A 22,541-nucleotide genomic window follows, 5' to 3' on the forward strand; every position below is an offset into this window, starting at 1 on the left:
GAGATCGCCCGTGTGAGTGACAGCCAAACCTGCATATTTATATTGTGGGCGGGGTGTGAACTTTTCAATCACAGAGTCATTGAATTTTCAATTACAAATTAATATAGATGGAAACGATGATATACAACTCGGGGAATTTGTGAAAATCGGTTTCACCCAGGGGTTAGGAGCCGGGGGCGGGACGTGCCCCCACTTTTTTTCCAAAATAGCAGATCATGTGCCCTACTGGCAAATCAAATATGCCCCTTTGATGAAGAACTGATATCTTAAGCCTTTGTTAATTTTAATATTTTATTTTAATAATTTATTTTTAGTCTATACATGCTTTTTTTTAAGTGGCATCCTATATCTTTTTGTAGCACGGTTAACAATAAACAATCTCAATCAATAAAAAAATCAATGTTGCAGCACACCATAATAGTATTGATAGCATATACTATCATATATATTTAAGTGATATGGCCGGTGTGTATCGATTTATAGCATAACGAGTAGTGGCCGTGGAATGAGAAAGTGCCCCTCTGATGTTGTGCCCCCCCCCCCCACACGGTGATAGGGAAGCTTCCTGCCCCCCTGGTTTCACCAACAACAGAATGGCAGATTTGCTTGATTGCAGTGAATCAACTGTTAAAAGGAGGCGTGCTTCTTTAGGCCTCTGGCAAAAAAAGATGGGTCTTCCGCAATACAAGACAAGTAATTAGTGTATAAGTAGGCTAATTGCCTAACGTTACAGGCGTAAGGAGTGTTTGTGTGGCTTAAAGAGATGAGTAAAGTATAACTAACGCTAGTATGATGATTGTATGATTACGGTGCTGGTATTCCTCAGCCTACGGCCAATCCCTCATACTAGACTTGACCCTCATACTAGATTGTGTTGACCCATTTCATTCAGTATCGGTTCTCACTCAATCTTGGCTATGATCCCTTATTATGAATTAGTAAATTCAGTGTTACCAAGTAACGTTTCATTATAAATGAAATGGTATATCATTAACTTCAAATCATTTGTATTAACAAATCAATAATCATTTTTAAGAAATTACAAATGACTGTGACAAGTAACAGTAACAGAAGGGACAAATACAAGCACAGAATACAGACATAATACCTGTCTTCATGTGTGGTACTGATTTATAAGACATTAATTGTGAAAAAAAAAAAACATAATTGTTTCTCATCATAAAGTATTAACTCATTTTACCAAGTAATATTTCATTATACGTACAAGTATTTCATTACAGCGAAAAAATATAATAATAATAACTCGTTCTAACAAATCTATGGACGTTCCATACTATGGGACTGCCACGGTATGAAAGAATTTCATATTAAATTAATGTCAATCGAGAGTACGAAGCGAGTATAAACTCTTTGCCTCTACTTATGTGACTTTTGTGTCGACATAAGAACGCATGTATACAGTAGCTCAGTTATTGATCAGGAACCCAATGTAGCATGATTCACAAAACTACGTCAAGTTTTTAGTTTCCTGGGAAACGTATGGATTTACTTCCCAGAAAGCAATATTAAGATATATCGGAACGGAAGGCAAACCTCTCTTAAGTTAGCTATGGAGTGTCAAAGACAAAGACAAAGACGTATAGAAAAGGTTTCCTCGCATGTAAACTTTCTTTCTTTCTTTCTTTACTTCAACATCAATTCACTTCGTGGTATCCTGGTACAGCCAGTTGGGACAACTTTAAATATGTTAATACCACTTCATACTCTCCTCCCATATCGTGCTTCAAAGCACTCATACCGACAGTACAAATAGTTCCGACCCTTTATCTGATACAAACAGGTTTTTCATACTGCTCATACTGCCAACATTATTATTTGTTGCGCTGGTCTTCTATACACTATAATAAAGAATTCACTCGTATGACATGTTAACGACCTGAACTTGGCGGTATGTTCCAGGATAGGTCCAAAGTTTTGCTTACATAAGACTGTTAAGTTTAAACAGAAACTTTGTATGACCCTGCAGCATGCTTATTTATCTAATTACACCGTGTTCGTACGTTATTAACCACTCCATAGAATGACGTAAAACGTCAATCACTTCAAATCTACTCGAAGCTGAGTTTTGAAGTACATCTATCTAGGAGTTCCTGCTTTCGTTCAAGCAACCGAGACATTTTACATCCATTAGAATTTAGACTAATTGCTTTACGTACAATGACATAGCGAGTCATCGGGTCACTTACTTTCCTTTGAACTATGCTAAAAGAGGGTGGCTATTTACATATTGACAAACATCAAATTGAAGTTAAGACCTGGAAGATTCTTGTAAACACATTTCATTGCATGGACGGACCGTCTCGAAAGACAATTTACATGTAGGCCTTCACTCACTAGGAGCGGTAGTACGTCTACAAAAAGGTTTGATGTAAAAGTATGCTTGAACCTCGGATCCGTACTTGATGGCGGAGTCAACAACCTTCTGTGTTCGCCATTTTATGATCGATCTTCGATGCAGAGAGCAGAAACAGCGGCGTGTAAACGGAAAGTCAAAAACTCAACAATATTAAATATTAATACACTTTGCAAGACAAACTATATGTGTATTAGAGTTGCTTTCAAAAGAGAATTAATCTACCAAGTTATGCGAGGCAAAGAATATTATGACAGCCTTTTTTTAATGACATGTAGGCCTAAATGAAAACGGGTCAAGAAACCCGATTGTGGGCGTGCAATGCGTATACAACAGTCAACATGGCGTTGAGTCTGAAAAATAAACAGCAAGGGGCTCTCAATTAAGTCTATCAAGAGGGTCATAGAAAAACATAGGTTGGAACAAAAAACCAGAGATAACTAACATTACTATCAGTACATTGAGCAACGCACAGGGTAAACCGGTAGGATGCTCAGAACTTGCAGGGCCCGCGTATCCGATCAGTGAATAACGGTGCACCCACGTTTTTGGCGAGCCAGATTTGGCCCACGGGCCGCCTATATAGGACCCTTGATTAACAGTATTGTAGCATTTGTAAATACCAGCTTCCTTAATGTATACCTACAGAACAATCAGTGCTCGGACGTCTGAGTTGAATGCACACTTACTAAAGCCTTGCGCCCACTATGCGACCTCGAGCTTGCGATCGCGGTCGCAGTGCTTGCGATGCTCTTGCGAGTTCTTGCGATCCATCTGAAGTCGCCAAGTGCATGTGGGAGGATCGGTCGCAAGGTGGTTGCAGGTGATCGCTGTCCGCAGACAAGATTGCATTTGGTCGCAAAGTTTTAAACGTGTTCAAAACTTTCGCGACATCCGCAAGTGGTCGCAAGGTGGTCGCAAGAGCGATCGCCAAGTGTGCGATAGTTGGTCTCGTGAGGTCGCTGTCGCTAACACACTGTAGTATAGGCCAATTTTGCAGCCTTTCCAATCAACGACCTGCTTGCGATCAGGGCTATAAAAGAGCTCATTTCTACACACGGCTCCACGTCTTTTGCTGTGTGTATGCATAACTTCATCGCAGTCAGTCTATGCATAATTTATTGTTGTATTGAACTCTATGAACACTATGCCGAGAGCGAGGAGGGCTGCCCTTGTCCTGGAGGTTGGACAGCAGGAAGGAATTGTGGAGGTGTGGGGGATCTCATCGTGGTTGTCTTCTACTCAATTATAGGTCCAACTTTTTCCAAAAGTTCCTGTAAAATTTCAGGGCACATACGCTGGAAAGCAATATATCCTGGGACATCTTCTACTGCCAGTTCCTGCATGAAGGTTTCCTAATGCCCGAATAATTCTCTTTGCAGCAGCCATGGGCGGGCCCAGAAACGACAAGTGCGCTGGCGCTCCCTGCAACGTCTGCGACGTCTCAGCAGTACCACAGCTGCAGCCACAGCCACAGCGACACGACGTTGGTGTTGAAGCACGAAGTGTTGGTCACCCATTACCACGAAGTCTTGAAGCCGCATGACTGAGAGCTAAAATGTTGCTGGTACCCCAAGGCAGCAAAGAGGCGCAAAACATTGTTAAAGAAAAACGCACGAGCGATCGCATACCGGTAGTGTACGATACCTGTGCTGGCAAATGATCGCTTGCGATCAGTGCTCGCGCTCGGTCGCAGGAGAACTCGGCGACCGCGTATCGTATACAGATCTCAAGAGATCGCAGCAAAGGGTCGCATAGTGGGCGCCAGGCTTAACTTGAGTCTTAGGCAAAACATACATCCTGAGGAAGTTGTTAAACTATAGCTTTTTGCGTTTGTTTCGGCAGTAAGGTGATAGAAGTCAATGCTGTTATAGCTCCGAACGATTCAAAACTGTAGCCATTTCTGGTCCGGAAGCTTTGTAATCTCAACATGTCGCATAACCGCCGGTTTCTATTTTGACCTCTGAAGAATTGGTGTTCAGAAACATAACATAGACTGAGACAAAAAAAAAGCAAAAATATCCGACAAAACGGACCACATGACGACAATAATATTTTTCCTGAGCAACTTTGGTACAACAACATTCAAACTGTATGTCCACAATATTTCAGCATATTTTGACAAACACTCTAGAAGAGTAGCTTTTTTTTTAAAGTTTTCAGAAAAATGACCTCTCGTGTCCGCAAATGACCTTCAAATTTATAAAAGCTCGCCTGTATGACAACTTAACTCACACAAACAGACGAAATTTCATCCAATTCGAATACAAAAATTACAAAATGGCAGTCATTCAAATGCGGTGGCAAAAAGTTACAGAATTTCGGCAGAAATTCAAGAGCTCGAAAGACACAAAAAAAAATCCCCACAGACAGCCGGCCCACCGGGCCCTTCCTTCCACGGCTCCAAAGGTCTAGCAGGTATTAAAGCATAGCCCAAGTCTGCATAATTCAATGTAATGTCTGTTCTAAAGCCCATTGAGATAACACTTTGTACCAACCAGTACATGTGTAAGGACACTATGACCAAAATAAAACTACGTCTGACATTACTGTCCCTTCATCCTCATCTTTGATGTACATAGGAAGGATGTTATTATATCAACAGTGGGTACACTATGTTAAAGGGATTACTTGCGTACCAAAAAGAGAAAAAATATAAGACAATGTTTAAATGATGATAAGATAGAGGTAAATTTTTTCAGTCGGTCCAGGGACAGAGTTGAAATTTATGAAATCTTTCACTCCGGATTGGTGATAAAGTTATACATACGACTCGTGTGGTACGAAGCCTTTGTGTTTTCTGGATAACTATGTTACTATGGATAAGCAAGTTAATTATATATGTAAGTCTACAATGTATAATATATAAGAATGTATAATATATAAGGTCTACAATGTATAATATATAAGAATGTATAATATATAAGGCTTAAGGCTTGTATAATGTATAATGTATAAGGCTTGTATAATGTATAATATATAAGGCTATAAGGTCTACAATGTCTATAATGTATATAAGGTCTATATAATGTATATAAGGTCTATAATGTATAAGGCTTGTATAAGGCTTGTATAATGTATAATATATAAGGCTATAAGGTCTACAATGTATAATATATAAGAATGTATAATATATAAGGCTTAACTTCGTAATTATCTTGCTAAGTCTGCAACTGGAAAATGTATTCACGCAGTAATTTCCGGTAGGCTTGATTACGCACATTCTTTACTGGCTGGTGCAATTAATGATTCTATCCAATTATCTAGGCTTCAAAAGACCCAGAGTACGGCTACTCGTAATTGTTCACAGAGCGAATTAATACTGCCTCTACTCCAATACTGAAAGAGCTGCATTGATTACCTATAAATCTAAGCATAAATTATAAAATTCTCAGTTTGGCTTGCCGTACTATTAGATTCAATAACCCAAGTTACTTATGTGATATCCGCATCAACAAACTAAACTTGGGTCATCTACAGGGGCGTAGCGAAGGTTTTTTTGTTGGGGGGGGGTGTGGAGAATTTGATTTGCCGACGGATCTGGAAGTGGTGACTGAAATGGGGGAGGGGTCTAAGGGGAGGGGGTGTCCCCCTCCCCTTTTGCAATTTTGTAGTTTTGAAACGTTCTTAGATGCAATCTGGTGCATATTTTAAGTCAAATTTGATTTGCCGACGGATCTGGAAGTGGTGACTGAAATGGGCGAGGGGTCTAAGGGGAGGGGGTTTACCCCTCCCCTTTTGAAAATTTTTAGTTTTGAAACGTCCTTAGATGCAATCTGGTGCATATTTTAAGTCAAATATGGCACGGAAGAAGCTCCCGTTCTCCTTTTCTCTATTCAGCTTTCCTTCTTTCTTCCCCTTCCGCTCTCTTCACCTTTTCTCCTTTTGCCGACAGACCCAAAATTTGCCGACAGCGACCAAATTATTGGGGGGGGTGTGACACCCCCCCACACCCCCCCGCTCGCTACGCCCCTGGTCATCTAGGCCCTATATCACAATATCTTGACCAGTTTAATCAGAGAGTTGTTATGGTTTAATGTTCCGGTGTCTCTAAACGAAAACTTTCGGGGATCGCAGCTTTCATCATGCTGCCCTCCGTTTGTGGAAATCACTTCCAGTAGACATAAGGTCTCTGGATTCACTTGATCAGTTAAGCATCGTCGTCTTAAAACTCATCTTTTCTCACATAGATATTGATGTTTTCCTTTCTTTCTTTTGATCATCACCTGTAAAGCGCACTCAAAGTTAAAGTTAAAGTTGAAGGTTTACAGTCTTGTATGAAGCTAATGCCTCCTCACACGACTTTACAACTTACAAACTTTTGTTGGATTCTGCCCTCTATATAATTCTCATTAATATTATTTTAATTATTATTATTATTCACTTGGAGATCACTGAGGAATTTCTAAGGTCTCTCCGTTCTGGTATTTAAAATTTAAATGACTTAATTTGGTTTTAATGCTTCGTTTCCTATCGCCCCATAGCCAGCTATATCTAAGCATGAGAATAAGTTTTGAGTGGAGCGGTAAAGTACTTGTTGCAGAGAAACAGAGGGTAAAACTTTCCGATCTTAGCGGTACTATGACGTCACAGATTTACAAAATGGGAACTTCCAAACATGACTTAAAATATAAAATACGGCTCCCTTACAACGGAGCAAGATTTTTCTCAGCTGTTTGGTTGAGTAGTTTATAACAAACTTCCCTGTCATATAAAACAAAAATTCTACTTGAGGCAGTACAAAATTTGGGCACCGTTTTACTCCTTCTGTTTTGGCAGTGGGGTGGGGGCAGAATTGGACGCTCATAGAGAACCCTTGATTTACAGTAATCTAGCATTTCTAGACGGCAACTTCCACACGATTCAGAGTTAAGCAATGACTGGTCCTCTTTGCTTTGTTATATCCACCATCCTGTTGATTAACCACTGGTGCAGCAAGATATTTGGAATCCTGAAGAACTGGTGTTGAGAAACACAACATAAGCTCAGACAATCATTCTTAGCCACAGGAGTACATTCTCGGTGAACGCTCAAAGTATTTGTGCCTGGTGGAAAGTAGTGTTACGCCCCTCCTCTAGCCCCCAGTTGGCTCTTCTCTTGATGGTAATGCTATTCGTTGAACATCTTCATGTCATCAAAATTTCATATCAATAATTCTTAATGAATTGACAATATTATCTAGAAGAAACCTTTTTACATGGACACAAAAGTATGTAAACACTCAGCTGATTTTTTTAATATCTTTTATTGGATGATAAATGTCTGTATATTTCAAAAAATCATACAGGGATATGATATGACTTAGTACTATATACATTGATAATATAATTCATTGCATGTTTCCTAATAAAATTGTCTGACACAAACACAGAACATTGGTCTCAAATTCTTTATCTTAATTTCAACACACTTTAATAAAAAAGACAGACAAGGGGTCAAAACCTTTGAAACCAAGAAGGCAGAGGGACATATGCACTAGCAGTGTAAACTAACCTGTTGTATGGAGGAAGCTCTCCGTACCATTTGCACTAGCAGTGTAAACTAACCTGTTGTATGGAGGAAGCTCTCTGTACAATTTGCACTAGCAGTGTAAACTAACCTGTTGTATGGAGGAAGCTCTCCATATCATTTGCACTAGCAGTGTAAACTAACTTGTTGTACGGAAGAAGCTCTCCGTACCTTTTTGCACTAGCACTGTAAACTAACCTGTTGTATGGAAGAAGCTCTCCATACCATTTGCACTAGCAGTGTAAACTAACCTGTTGTACGGAGGAAGCTCTCCATATCATTTGTACTAGCAGTGTAAACTAACCTGTTGTATGGAGGAAGCTCTTCGCACCATATTGCACTAGCAGTGTAAAATAAACCTGTTGTATGGAGGAAGCTCTCCATATCATTTGTACTAGCAGTGTAAACTAACCTGTTGTATGGAGGAAGCTCTCCATATCATTTGCACTAGCAGTGTAAACTAACCTGTTGTATGGAGGAAGCTCTCTGTACAATTTGCACTAGCAGTGTAAACTAACCTGTTGTATGGAAGAAGCTCTCCGTACCATTTTGCACTAGCACTGTAAACTAACCTGTTGAATGGAAGAAGCTCTCTGTACCATTTGCACTTGCAGTGTAAACTAACCTGTTGTATGGAGGAAGCTCTCCATATCATTTGTACTAGCAGTGTAAACTAACCTGTTGTATGGAGGAAGCTCTTCGCACCATATTGCACTAGCAGTGTTAAATAAACCTGTTGTATGGAGGAAGCTCTCCATATCATTTGCACTAGCAGTGTAAACTAACCTGTTGTATGGAAGAAGCTCTCCATATCATTTGCACTAGCAGTGTAAACTAACTTGTTGTATGGAAGAAGCTCTCCGTACCATTTTGCACTAGCACTGTAAACTAACCTGTTGTATGGAAGAAGCTCTCCATACCATTTTCACTAGCAGTGTAAAATAAACCTGTTGTATGGAGGAAGCTCTCCATATCATTTGTACTAGCAGTGTCAACTAACCTGTTGTATGGAGGAAGCTCTCCATATCATTTGTACTAGCAGTGTCAACTAACCTGTTGTATGGAGGAAGCCTCCGTACCATTTGCACTAGCAGTGTAAACTAACCTGTTGTATGGAGGAAGCTCTCTGTACCATTTGCACTTGCAGTGTAAACTAACCTGTTGTATGGAGGAAGCTCTCCATATCATTTGTACTAGCAGTGTAAACTAACCTGTTGTATGGAGGAAGCTCTCCATACAGTGTAGCCTAACCTGTTGTATGGAAGAAGCTCTCTGTATCATTTGTACTAGCAGTGTAAACTACCTGTTGTAGGGAGGAAGCTCTCCATATCATTTGCACTAGCAGTGTAAACTAACTTGTTGTATGGAAGCAGCTCTTTATACCATTTGCTCTAGCAGTGTAAACTAACCTGTTGTATGGAAGATGAAGCTCTCCTCACCATTTTTCACCATGAACATGTCACCTTACTCATGTAATGTTTACTATCACACTACTTGAAACATAATCACAGCTTCTGAGGCTTACACATAATTACATGTATATTGAAACTGACAGAGAATTCAGGACATTCAATTTATCGGCATGTAGCAGTGTATAAATCCATCATGTATATCTGTTTACATTCACATTTACATACTACTAGTCTGTTGGTGGTTTAAAGTTACCGTTATTCATGTTGTCTGCACTTCAGTCTACAAAGTAATCTTAGATGACATCTTAATACACACAGGCATATAAACCAATTTGTATGTTCTGAAATGGGGTATTCTCAGCGACAGAATGAGCATTACTTCCAAGAAATATGAGCAACACTCCTGCTTTGTGAATATATCAGTATGACGGGGGCAGGGCAGGTGAAAGTGGAGGTAGCTAGGGACATAGGCGTAGGAGCCCAATTTGATTTAGGGGGGGGGGGGGGCTGTAACGACTTGCCCGAAAATATAACCAAACTTTTTCGCATGCGCCGCGTGCGTTCAGCATGTTAATATACATATCACTTAGGCATGCATTGGTTATTACATCGCATTCCAATTACATACATTCATTTGCCGTTTTATTACCAAGTCGTTACAAATAAAAATGATCATAATAATATAAGTTTAACCATTGAAAAACACATTGCAATTTATTTTTCTTTCAGTAGGTGCCCGAAAAATTCTCAGCATATTGCCCAAATTTTCACAAAAATTTTTTGATTGGGGGGGGGGGGCTGCAGCTCCTCCGCCTCCTACACCTATGGCTAGGGAGATGGTAGCCACATGGGGCATGTACTATGGAGAAGGGGAGGTTGTTTTCTTCAAGGACAGACTGACATGTACACAACATTTTACCGAATGCATCAATATACACTGAAATAAACTGAAAAGACTTCAAAGGTAAATTTGGAAGAACGTTAAATAGCAAAAATGGTCACCACACTTTTTCAAATATATTATTAGGTATGAGTCACCTAATAGTTAGCCTATATTATACAACAAACCTTTATATATTGCACACACTAATTAAAAATTATTTAGATTAAAGTCTTTTCATTCCCCCCCCCCGCCCCCCTTTATGTATATAAGAGTCAAATATGTAACACAAACATTTCACTAACACTTAAATGAAAAGAAAGAAAAACCTTTCTCCTCTTAACTTGTATCAAAATCATTTCTCCGATGTTTATATCCTCCTTTAGATAACCCATCTGTATAGATTCATATCTTTAATAAAAGAAAATTGCAACTCAGAAAATGAATTTGTCAAAACTCTGCAGACAAACTACCATCAACTGCTGCCACTGATAACACTTTGTCTCTAAATACAAGATTTTGATGTGATTTGTTGGCTAATTACATAGATTGTTTCTATTTAAAAGTTGCGACAAATTCAGTAATAACACTTTGCTGCGTACATCATGATGTATTGTTAGCTAATGGACAAAAGTCATTTCTATTTAAAAGTTGCTAAAAATTCAAAAAGTCATATATAAGACGAGACTTCTTTTGGTAACATTTACCAAATCAACCCATTTACATGTTTCGTTCGATGCAAATGATAAGATAATATATGAGTACAAAATGTGACCAGACTGGTTTGCTATCAAATATGAAATATATAGTATTATATATATATATATATATATATATATACATATATATATATATACATATATATATTCATATACATATACATATATATATATATATATACTAACAAGATATATACCGTGTGTGTTTGGTGCAACAACATATAAACACATGCTTAGAGTGACAACGTTGAACATATTCCCTGCAACTCATAACACAGCTCCTGATCCAGTCAGCAGTTTCAATACAATTTCAATTGCTTTGGGGCTGTTGATTATCATCATCATTTTGATTATTTCTGGACTCTATAGTTAACCATCCTCCTCCTTATATGACTAAACCGTTACCTATCTTCGTGTCTGGCATTTTGCGAACTGAGTTATAGTTTATAAATGTTTCCCCTGATTCCCCTGATGTATAGTATGATTGAAGTTCATAAAATCAACTCATCTCAATTATACCTGTAACTTTACAAAGAAACCAAACAAAAAAGCGTGGGGGATAAATTGTCACTATTCTTGGGAACATCTTACAATGTAACTACTGCCAAAGATGTTATTTCCTGCTCTATTTGATGTTATGTTTTTGCTCAGACTCGTCAATTTCTTGCAAATTCATCTAGCTTTCGAGTTGCTCGAAATCGAATTACAATAGATCAAATCAGACACTACTCCAGAATCTTTCACATACTTGAACATTAATATTGGTAAGTTGAATCAGTCTGTCATGGAGACAACTTCTCTTGAGCATATTTAATCACATATTCAAAGAACAAATCAGAACTTTTAATAATGTTGCCTGCGCATAACCAAGCCGTGGTGATATCGATGTTTAATAAACCTTTTTAATTTCGTTGAGAAATTTATATATTGAACCCAACATCTTTATCAATGCTTTGAAAACACACAATGAACTTCGCAAGCTTCCACCGTTCCTTGTAATCAATTGTTAGTTTAGATTTTAAATGATGTATTTTTCGCTGTATGATTATAAATGCTCTGTGAAGTTTGTTAACAATCTCCACACATGACAACTTCCCGTACATAATGCATGTGCAGATAGCAAACCATTTTACACAGTTAATTCGCATTGAGATTGGTCATAGATACAAAATCTAACAAGCTAAGAGACAGGTAAGTTTGTAAATGGCGCCTGGTCATTTCCCCAACGTAACTACATCCAAACCTGAAGATTTTATTTGGCACTGGATCTTGACAATTGCAAAATATGATTCAAAACTTCAACAACGGAATATAGATATGAAAGCGATTATTCACAATGATATCGTTCACTGCAATAACACAACGTATGCAGGTAGCGACACAGTTAAGCTAATGGTGGTTTGTTCAACTTCAGAATCCTAATTCTATGGATGCCCATAAGCTAATTGCCAACAGCCTCTCCTATTCTTATGAGGTGTAACGCACATGTTTTCTATTGGGCTAGTGGGTAGGATATACGGTAGATTATAAACAAGTTTTCCACAATTTGATCTCTGGTGACCCCAATGACCTTTGACCCCCAAAAACAACGAAAAGTTCTTTTACTTAATGTGTCACAGCAACATACTAAATATGAGATTGGTCCAAGCTTCCCTGTCTTGAGATATCATGTTTACAAGGTTTTCACAATTTGACCCGTTGACCCAAATAACCATTGACCTCCTCGAAAAACAATAGGCTTCTACTTAATGTGGTATTCCTACACACGAAATAAGAGATTGGTCCAAGCTTCCCTTTTTGAGATATTGTGTTTACAAGCAAGGCGTCACACACACACCCACATCTGCCTGCATGACTGCATAGGTTACGATTATCATGGAAATCTAAAAGACCAAATTTGAAGCGAAAATCTGCTGTAAGTATCTAAAGTGGTATACTTGTAAGTGTCAAATGCAAACATATACTGATGTGCTACCTTCATATTTTAATAGTGCAAACAGCCTTGTCACTGAAGCATTTATATATGCACTATATCTATACCCTCACTCCGTCTCAGGTGATCTGCAGTATATGGCAAAAACACACATTACATATTCATTGTTGTGACATAATTAATACACATTATTTAGTATTCAAAATATGGAAATCAAAATTAACCCCCTAGAGGAATTCTCAAATTTATGTTAATAATCTGAGAATTTTACTCGGAATCTGTAAAACCCTCCTGAAAGCACTGGATACGAAGAATAATCTCGTCAACTTGAAATATTCCCCCAAAGTATTAGAATATTTCAAATTTTGGAATTTTTCTTAAATTTATACAAGAAAAAAAGAAAAAGGGAAAGAAAGAAGACAAAATGTTTGAGAATGATATTCCAGACGTAGCTAAATGCAGCTGGTGTCTTAGGTAGTTGTTACGAAGGATATGGTAGGTACACACTGCAAGTAAAATCCAATCTCTGATTAAAGCTTTCATTGTCACTCTTCAAAGGCTGAAATGGATACCATATACATGTATGTATGCTATTTGATGATTGGATAGCAGGCAGTCTTAAAGTCTTGAAAGGAGAGCAAGTAATCAAAGGTCATGAAACGACAGTGGGCAGTCAAATAATTATCATAAGATAGATCAAATAAAAAAAATAACTGAAAACCACCATCATAAGAGAGTGATCGAGCCATGTCTTAATCCATCACAGAACCTTTGGTCAGTGATTACTGGTAAATGGTCATTTGTCCAGAAAGGATTCCTAACAAATAATTAGTAACAAATTATGAGCATTTTTAGGAGTATGTTTGTATCGATGGTAATTCACTCTTTCAGTAAATATCCTCCGTTAGTATTATTCATCTGACGCTGTTGTTAGGAACTGGTCGACTGTCTTTTGTACTTTTGACTGGTCCAAATCTCTGGGTGTTCTGTTTCCAATTATTCTGGATTCCTTTTTTCTTTGCCGCTCCACTCAAACGGGAGGTCAAAAAGTCAGTCAAAGTTAGGTTACCGGTTAAGGTACGTGCTTGACCATATGCTCTACTATAGGCCTATGTTGATGCAGGGTATTTTCCCAAACTCCAGGAGTAAACTCACGGTAAGAAAGACTACGTATAGCATGAACATGGTCATTCCTAGCATCTTGGTCATTCGCCAACGGCAAACAGCGATCGTTATTATCACGAACAGTAACATGAGGAAGAGCAGGAGAATTGAACAGAAGAGTCCCGTACTCGTCACTTTCACCGGTGAGAGAGAATTGACAAAGCTCCAGATAATCCAAGGAAACGGCAGTCTGCAAATTTAGCAAACAGATAGTGGTAGGTTAAGTCATTAGATTCAGCTTTTTGGCAACAAAAGAATGTTACTTAAAAAACAAAAGAACAAAGATATGGCAAGTATCTTAATAGAGCAATAAAAATGGTCTTGTTTTAGGAAGGAGGTAATATCTCCTAGCTGGGATTTCAGTTTGTATTTTCTCTTCTTCTTTTTTTTTTTGGGGGGGGGGCAGCAGGGGAATGAGGTGGGGCAGCAGGAAGGGGAATATACAAGCGATAGGTTAAGCTCTACGTATGCGTGACACTCTGGATGTATAGAGGATGCTAAACTCTGTATTCAAGCTCTGTAGCAGATGTTATATACGGAGATACATACATACATGTGTAACTGACTGTAGATTTAAATTACGATTGTCGTTAAGTTTGCGACGCTCTGATGGAAGTGTAAAACGGCCAGGTGTATGGGGTGTCCAATGTTCCTACAGTACATTATATTACATATATTACAGTTGTCCCAATGTAGCTGAATTAGCATTTCACTTATACTGTACATCATCTAAAAAGTAAATACTAACAAATCAATGTGAAATTGATCAACTCTCAATGTATTCCATTGTCTGCAGATACAAACTGTAAGTTTATAAGCCTGTGAATCATTAATTGTTTTGAAATGGTCATGCTTGCCATCGTTGGGCGTATAGGTTTAACAGCTGACTAAAAAGTGAAATATCTAGCCAAAAATTTGCCCATATAATCGTTAAGAAGGATTATCCTCCACTTCATCTTTTGTAAGAAAGTTTGAAGCTCACCCGACTGTGATGTCAAATATATTGCTGCCGACAGAACTGGACACTGCCATATCACCGAGACCCTTTCGGGCTACAATCACACTCGTTATTAGATCTGGGATGCTGGTTCCAGCTGCTAGAAATGTCAGTCCCATGACCTGTCGAAAAAGAAAGATGAAATTAGAGATTTAGTAGAGAACCTCTCCTGTCTTCTCCACCGAATGCTAACTGAATGAAAGCACAGCAAAGGTCTGGCATATATGTAATGGAAGGTGTTAACGAAACAGGTGTAATTACCAGTTATTTTCCAATGTGATTGTTAGTTTTAGATGTTGTGTCATGCTCATCATCTTGTGGAAAAACACGACTAAAATTGGTGCCAATCTCTTCAATGTCAGTTTAATGTGAAGTCTGGTAGGCAGAAAAATTCAATTCCTTTGATTTTCAGAAGTTATTTCTACGATACCCAGTACGATCTTCCCCTGCCTATAGCAAATACCACCCGAAAAACAGGGGAGATTGAATATTTATCCGCGTTCAGGTAATGGCCATACTGAATGCTCCTCTGCACAAATTCATGATTAAAAACACAGTGTACTATTTCGGTTGTCAAGCCAAATTTGTCTGCACACAGGAAGGTATAGTGCTGGCCATTAGAGCACTTGTATTTGCAATCATACAGGTGGCTGGTCAATTAATTAGGTGCAATCAAGGATGAATCCTAATGGCAGTACTTGGGATAGTTTATGCTATCAAGTAACAAATTATGAATGTGAATTTGAGGTGGATAGTTTTTCAACAAGTTCGTCACATTCTGGAGTGTAGCTTCCTTTAACTCCATCTATATTACTGCCATTATAGAAAGTTCTTTACCACTAAAATATAGCTTCAATCTGGCCGACAAAATATGTCAGTCCACAATCTTGTGCTAGTTGTGTAAACTGATCACCTTCATGGCCATAGGTTTGAGCACCCTGCCAGCCGTAGCCATCATGGCTGCACAATGATCAATATAGTTATAGTGTCTATGGGTACATAGCGTATTTTAATGCCCTATGCTAATTCTGCTCATGTTTAACCCGACCATATATGCCAAACAGTCGGGTGCATAAAATATGACACTGTCTGAATAATTAACCCCCCCCCACCGACCCTTCATTCCGCTACAAAGCATCCAGGTCCTTAGAGGCCAGTTATTGCACAATTTCACAATTTATTTATACTTCATAGATTCCACACAATAGATCCAAGCATATTTAGCTAGAGCTTTGATCTTGTGGTCAGCAGGGAGAACAATCATGTAATTAACTGTGAGGGTCAGCTACTAGAGTGGGAGATAAGAGGGGTATTGATTAGCTTGGCTAACTTTTGCCCCAGATTTCCGAGAGGCAAAAATTTGCTGCATACACAGGTAGGCTAGACCTACAAGTATATTCTGCAGTCAATAACCATTGTAGGGAATTAACCGAGAACACCCGACAAGACAAGACACATTACCATGATAGGTATAACATTATTATAACCAGTTACCACCTATTCCATTAATTATCTTAATGAGTAGCAGTTGCAGGGGTGGCGATCTGTTTCAAATATTGGGGGGTACATTTGCTTGGATGCAGGCGAATTACTATCAAAGCGGAGCGCCACCATTGGTTGGTGCGCAGCGTACAAGAAAATTTCTGGTTTTGATAGCCCCCCAGATCACCGGAAATGGCACTTTTCGGGCTTGAAAATGACTAACCAGTTGAACACTTTTGCCTGAGAACCAAGCTTTTCCCAATAGTTTTTTTTTTTTTCATTCATAACCTTTTCTCAAGATTGTCACCAGTCACACATCATGTTCGATCTCATTGAATCTCCTGTGGATCATTGCTTTTGTAGGTGATTCTACTTAATGCCCCACAATACCCATCAGCCCCACTTTTCAAGGTTTTAAGCTCATTATTTGTTCAGAATTTGAATAATAAATTCACTTCAAAACATACCCATAATGTTGCACAAAATTTCATCTAGGGACAACCAATATAGAAAACCCCCCCTCAACCCCTAACAGATGAAGAATGTTGGTCAAGGAATTTTCGAAAATTCAGACACAGTGAAATTATTGGTGTACAAATATTAAAACCTGTTATAACGGCTACTATAAAACTTCGATATCATAGAAAATACCAAAAAAATATGCTCGAAGGGCGGTCTCCACACTTCGTCCCCCCCCCCCTGGCTACGCACCTGCGGTTAGAAATCTTGTAGGAAACAGGCCAAATGGAAACCCAGTGAACCGATATCGATGTGGATCATATATATGATTGTACGTACCTACACTTATACACAAGATGCAAACCAAATTTCATTACGGATGCGGTCCGTCTAGCTATTCATTTCGAAAAAAAAGTAAAAACTACTTTCGGTCATATAGTAACAAATTGTGACATGATTAGACAGGCGCCTTGCGAGGAATTTGCCAAGGGAGGGGCAAAGCTTGTACCCAGACTTTCTAAGCGTAGCTCCACCATAAGTTGGCGCGAAGCGCAAAAGAAAATTTTGGCCGAAAATGCCTCCCAGATCGCTGGAAATGGCACTTCCCAGGCCTTATAAGTTGCATCTAAGCATTTTCTATTTTGAAATTACTAGCGATATCATAAAAAAAATACAAAACATATGCTTAAAAAAAAACTATGCCACCAAATATTGGGGGGATATTAGATACTATATCCCCCCACCTAAAATATTGGGGGGACATGTCCCCCCCGTCCCCCCATGATTGCCGCCCATGAGCAGTTGTACACAATTTACTTCAGGTGCACTCTAGGATTGGGGCTTGAGTCCTGAGTATACAAAGAGGACATTGGGGACAGAAATATTGCTTCCTTGTTGTTTTTTTATATTCAAGTTAGTTTTGTTTTGTTTCGTTTCAAAAGACACACCAGCTGTGTTTCAAAATATGAATTTGACTACTACAGCTATGTTGACTATAGACAAACTTTTTGTAGTGGCCTATGTAGCCTACATAAAATTCTGAACAACTGTGTTAAATGAGGGTTGTCAATGACATGAAGTACCATCTCTTCGGTACATCACATGTAACCTACCTAGGGATGAGATTTAAACCTTAGTTCATGTACAGTGAACTAATACATTTATTATGGCAATTTATGATACAAAACAGTTATACCAAAGACAAAATGCTACTGCAATTTATGCAATTTAATTGCTGCTTTAAGCTAAACGATCATGTTATTTCCTAATGATAATTTTAATTAATTAACTAATTAATTAATACACAAACATAATGGCAAGTTAAGAGTAATCCCCCCCCCCCTTTGGCTTTCAATGTCCGTTTATTATGCGATGCGCTGGCTGTCAAATAGAAATGTTGTATTTGCAAATATATGTCTGTTTTTGATGTATTCATTGTTATTGTGCACATTACACGATACACTCAAGTGAATTGCGTTGCATCGATGTTGAGACTACACAATGAATTATCCAGACAGTAATTTAAAAAACTACATGCCTCTTAATGTACTTCCTTCCTTACATGAAAATTCTTGATTAAATTGACACAAAACCTTTGCCCTAGCGCTCCATTCCATGAGCGATTGAGCACTTTTAATATCAAATAAGTGAAATTAATGACATTGGAAAATGTCTATACTGTCTGATCATAGCCTTTATACGGTCCACATTTCCATAGCAACTAACAACATTGCGTATTTGAAGGGATTTTAGAAAGACAGCAATTTAGAAATGAGTTACAACCGGAAGAATTGAAAAAAGAGAAAAGCCTATATACTAAAAAACATGTACAATAAAATGCCTTTAAGACATCTACCTAGTCTGTTAATGTCTCTTAATGTTATCATGTACTTAACATATTAATTACTTTTGCTGTCCGTTACAACAATGGGCTGAAGCGAGAGAAACATATTTCAGCTTCCCATTGTTTCATCATAGAGACCCAATTTCAACTTGCCGTTCCACTACTTATTAGACTTTCTTTCTTTTCTTGGCTTGAAACGGAAAATGGTTTGTTAAAGGGTCATCTTTTGAATTTTCTAACTTTTCTCACATTCAAAGACGCTGGACTTGGGTTCAAGTGAAACACTCATCTTTTCCATTTAAGTAGACTTGCCTACTCAATTTGCACAATACACTTTGCTTTATATGGTTACACATTTCAGAGTGCTGGTTTCAACAGCATTGTTCCTCTCCTCCCCTTTAAGTGACTATCGATTCCCTTGAAATTGATTTGGGCAGACAGAGTTCAGTTATTTTTCAGAAAGTGGTGGTTGAGATTTGCTACCAGACAATTAGACTTTGGCAAATCTTTTAACTTTGCTTGAAGTAAATCCCTCCAAATCATATCAGTGTAGCGTATATGTATAGTACTATAACAACGCACTGTGTGCCACACCTCGACTCCACAGGTTTCTACGCTCTGTAGCTATGAGTCATATTTCTAACTGATAACTGTAACATTTCGAATGATGATTGTGGGAATTTGTGCCACTAGGATACTAATGCCGATTAATTACATGCATTGGATAAATACGTCTTTGATTCTTTGCATTTAGCCTAACTTTTGAACTTTTCATCTGAGACAACCTCATCCTGTGTCACTAAACTAAACTAGACTTAACTTAAGGTAGAAAAAAACTGAGAAAATAGAACATGAAAATAAAATAAAATATTCAAAATTTTAACAGAAAAATTAGGATGAAATTATCCATGAAATTTAAAGTTTAAATAGTAGAAACAATTAGATAATAAGTGGAAAGTTTAATATTCATCAAAGGGTTTCAATTTTGGAAGAAACATGCACCATATTGAGGAATGGAGTCATAATTTTGATTTGTAAAGAAATCTGAGCAAAACCAATTGAAATTTTGAGATACAAAATCCCATAAAGGCCACCGTTGTATCTACAAAGCTTTAACTACTTCTTGAGAAGATCTCCAAATTGGTTTTCATTTTTCCGGGTTAAAGCGAGTACCCTGGTCCCTTCCAGCAATTACTTGCAGGCAGTATCTGCATTTTACTAGGTTTGTTTATTTATTTGTTTTATCACAAAAAAATTACAATGTGAAAGGAAGTCTTCTATAAAGCCTGAATTGGCTTAACAGAGTAGAAGACTCCCTGGTAAAGAAGAAAAATATAATACAAGTTGAATGAGCAGAATGATACAGATACTTTAAGGAGTAATAACTAGACAGGACAACATTGTCCTAGTTCATAAAGAATTTAGCTATACATGTAATTACTTAATATATATATAATTATAGCATAAAGACCGTATTAGTATGTTGTGATGATGTATTTTCTTAAATACTTCTTAAATAAACTCAACGACTTTTTGGTCTTTATATTATCTGAAAGAAAATTCCATGTTTTAATTATACGATTACGAAAGCTATAGGTTCCCATAGTGGTACGGTAAAAATTACGATGTGCATTATAAGTATTTCTCATTTGATAGTGATAAAAAGTTTTGTTACTATTAATAAAACTGTGGAAATTTTCCGGCAGTAACCCATTCCATGATTTGTAAGCAAAATCCGAAAGCTTCATTTTGATTATATCATCGAGTTTAGTTTCTTGAATAGCAGACTAGTGTGTTCCCATGGTGCGAAAACAGGTAATGTGACGAATAGCTCCTTTTTGGAGTTTGCTAAGGTGATTAAGATTCATGTCCCAGACCAAATAATTGTACAGTATGTTAAGTGTGGTAAGATCAGAGTTTGATGAAGCTTTCTATATTATGTGGGAAGAAATGCTTCAATTTCGAGAGTATTCCAATATTTCTTGCGACTTTGTTACAGATCGATGATATGTGGTTGCGCCATGATAAATTATAGTCAATATCAACACCTAAAAACTTTGTAGTAGTTATATGATTAATGATTTTACCGCTCATTATTATGTCTTTATCCCAATGAAATTTTCTATCAGTGTTGAATTGACATATATGTCATTGACATATCATGAATAATAAGGGCCCAAAATAGATCCTTGTGGTACCCTACGAGTGATTTTAGCAAGTTCAGATTTTGAGTTCTTATATAAGGTTTGCATATATATATTTTGCATATATAGGTTTGCATAGAACCAACAGGAACAATCCATTTTTTTTATTTCTGGTTGCAATCTTTGTTCAAGTGTATGTCTTTGGTAGATAAGTTTCTCATGGTTTACTTTTTATGACCCTGCTTTGCTGCTAAGACGCTCTATATATACTGTACGCCCACATGCATTCCCAGTAATGAAATGAGTTTAGTCAAGGGATTTGTATTATTCTCTGTGATAAGAAGTTTTAATTTCTCCATGTTGTAATCACATATGATCTGGCCTATATATATGTAATATATATATATATATATACACACAACAGCTTCTGAAATTCTATAAACCGCATGTCATTACTGTGATATATTGCCATCGTTAGTATTTCCAATGTTTCCATGGAAACAACTATACCATTAATTCTTACCACTGAACAATCAATCAACATTACTTTTTTCCCACTTAAAACCCTCAATGATCAATGCTAGTTAACATTAATGACTACTTTTTATAGTTCTAATAGGATCTGGAACTAAAGTACCTTACAAACTCTATTACTTACGATAATGGGATGATGCATATTCCTACTGCAACCAAACAACTATTATTCAAAAATAAAACCAAAGTAAAGTATATAGCATAAAAAATACAACCATTAGCAATGGATAATGGAAGAAAATTCCCTCTGTTATAAATTATACCTAATTTATTTTTATACAGAGATAATAGAGATAAACACTGCATGCAAATCTAAGCAATGTCATGAAGAAATTTCATTGTGTGTTAATACTATATTTGTTAGTTTGGATATATGCATGGTTGGCTACCCAATTATCCATATCCCTGCTAAGAAATATCCATAGGAAATGTGTTTCTATTTAAAGGATATATCCATATGATGTTATTTCTTATCCAAGGGTATAGGATATATCCATTGGATTTTATTTCTTGTTCAGAGATATAGGATATATCCACAGGATGTTGTTACTTATCCATGAGTATAGGATATATCCATAGGATGTTGTTACTTATCCATGGATATAGGATATACATCCATTGGATTTTATTTCTTGTCTATGGATATATCCATAAGATGTTGTTACTTATCCATGGGTATAGGATATATCCATCGGATTTTATTTCTTGTCCTTTGATATAGGATATATCCATAGGATGTTGTTTCTTTTCCAAGGATATATCCATAGGATGTTGTTTCTTGTTCATGGATATAGGATATATACATATGATGTTGTTACTTATCCATGGGTATAGGATATATCCATATGATGTTGTTTCTTATCCATGGATATAGGATATATCCATAGGATGTTGTTTCTTATCCATGGATATAGGATGTTGTTACTTATCCATGGATATAGGATACATCCATAGGATGTTGTTTCTTATCCATGGATATAGGATATATCCTTACATATAATTAAGCATAACTGTGATAAATAGGTATTTCAGATCAGCAATAATCAAGGGGAAACTATACCACAACTCCAGTAATTATTACTATTATTTTTT

General features: G+C 37.3%; 1 protein-coding gene across 5 annotated transcripts in view; it reads right to left on the reverse strand.

Moving 5' to 3' along the window:
• Positions 1 to 12,055: 12,055 nt before the first annotated feature.
• LOC139978188 (sodium/potassium/calcium exchanger 2-like) overlaps positions 12,056 to 22,541 on the reverse strand; it is a 129,051-nt gene continuing 118,565 nt past the window's right edge. For all 5 annotated transcript variants that reach the window (XM_071988112.1, XM_071988111.1, XM_071988114.1 and 2 more), the window contains exons 7-8: positions 14,973 to 15,109; positions 12,056 to 14,180 (exon numbers count right to left, since the gene is read on the reverse strand). In XM_071988112.1, coding sequence (XP_071844213.1) covers positions 13,928 to 14,180; positions 14,973 to 15,109 — 390 coding nt within the window. In that variant the 3' untranslated portion in view covers positions 12,056 to 13,927. The remainder of the gene's footprint in view (positions 14,181 to 14,972; positions 15,110 to 22,541) is intronic.

Source organism: Apostichopus japonicus, chromosome 13 (genome assembly GCF_037975245.1).
Source record: "Apostichopus japonicus isolate 1M-3 chromosome 13, ASM3797524v1, whole genome shotgun sequence".
In the NCBI taxonomy this organism is placed as follows: Eukaryota; Metazoa; Echinodermata; class Holothuroidea; order Aspidochirotida; family Stichopodidae; genus Apostichopus; species Apostichopus japonicus.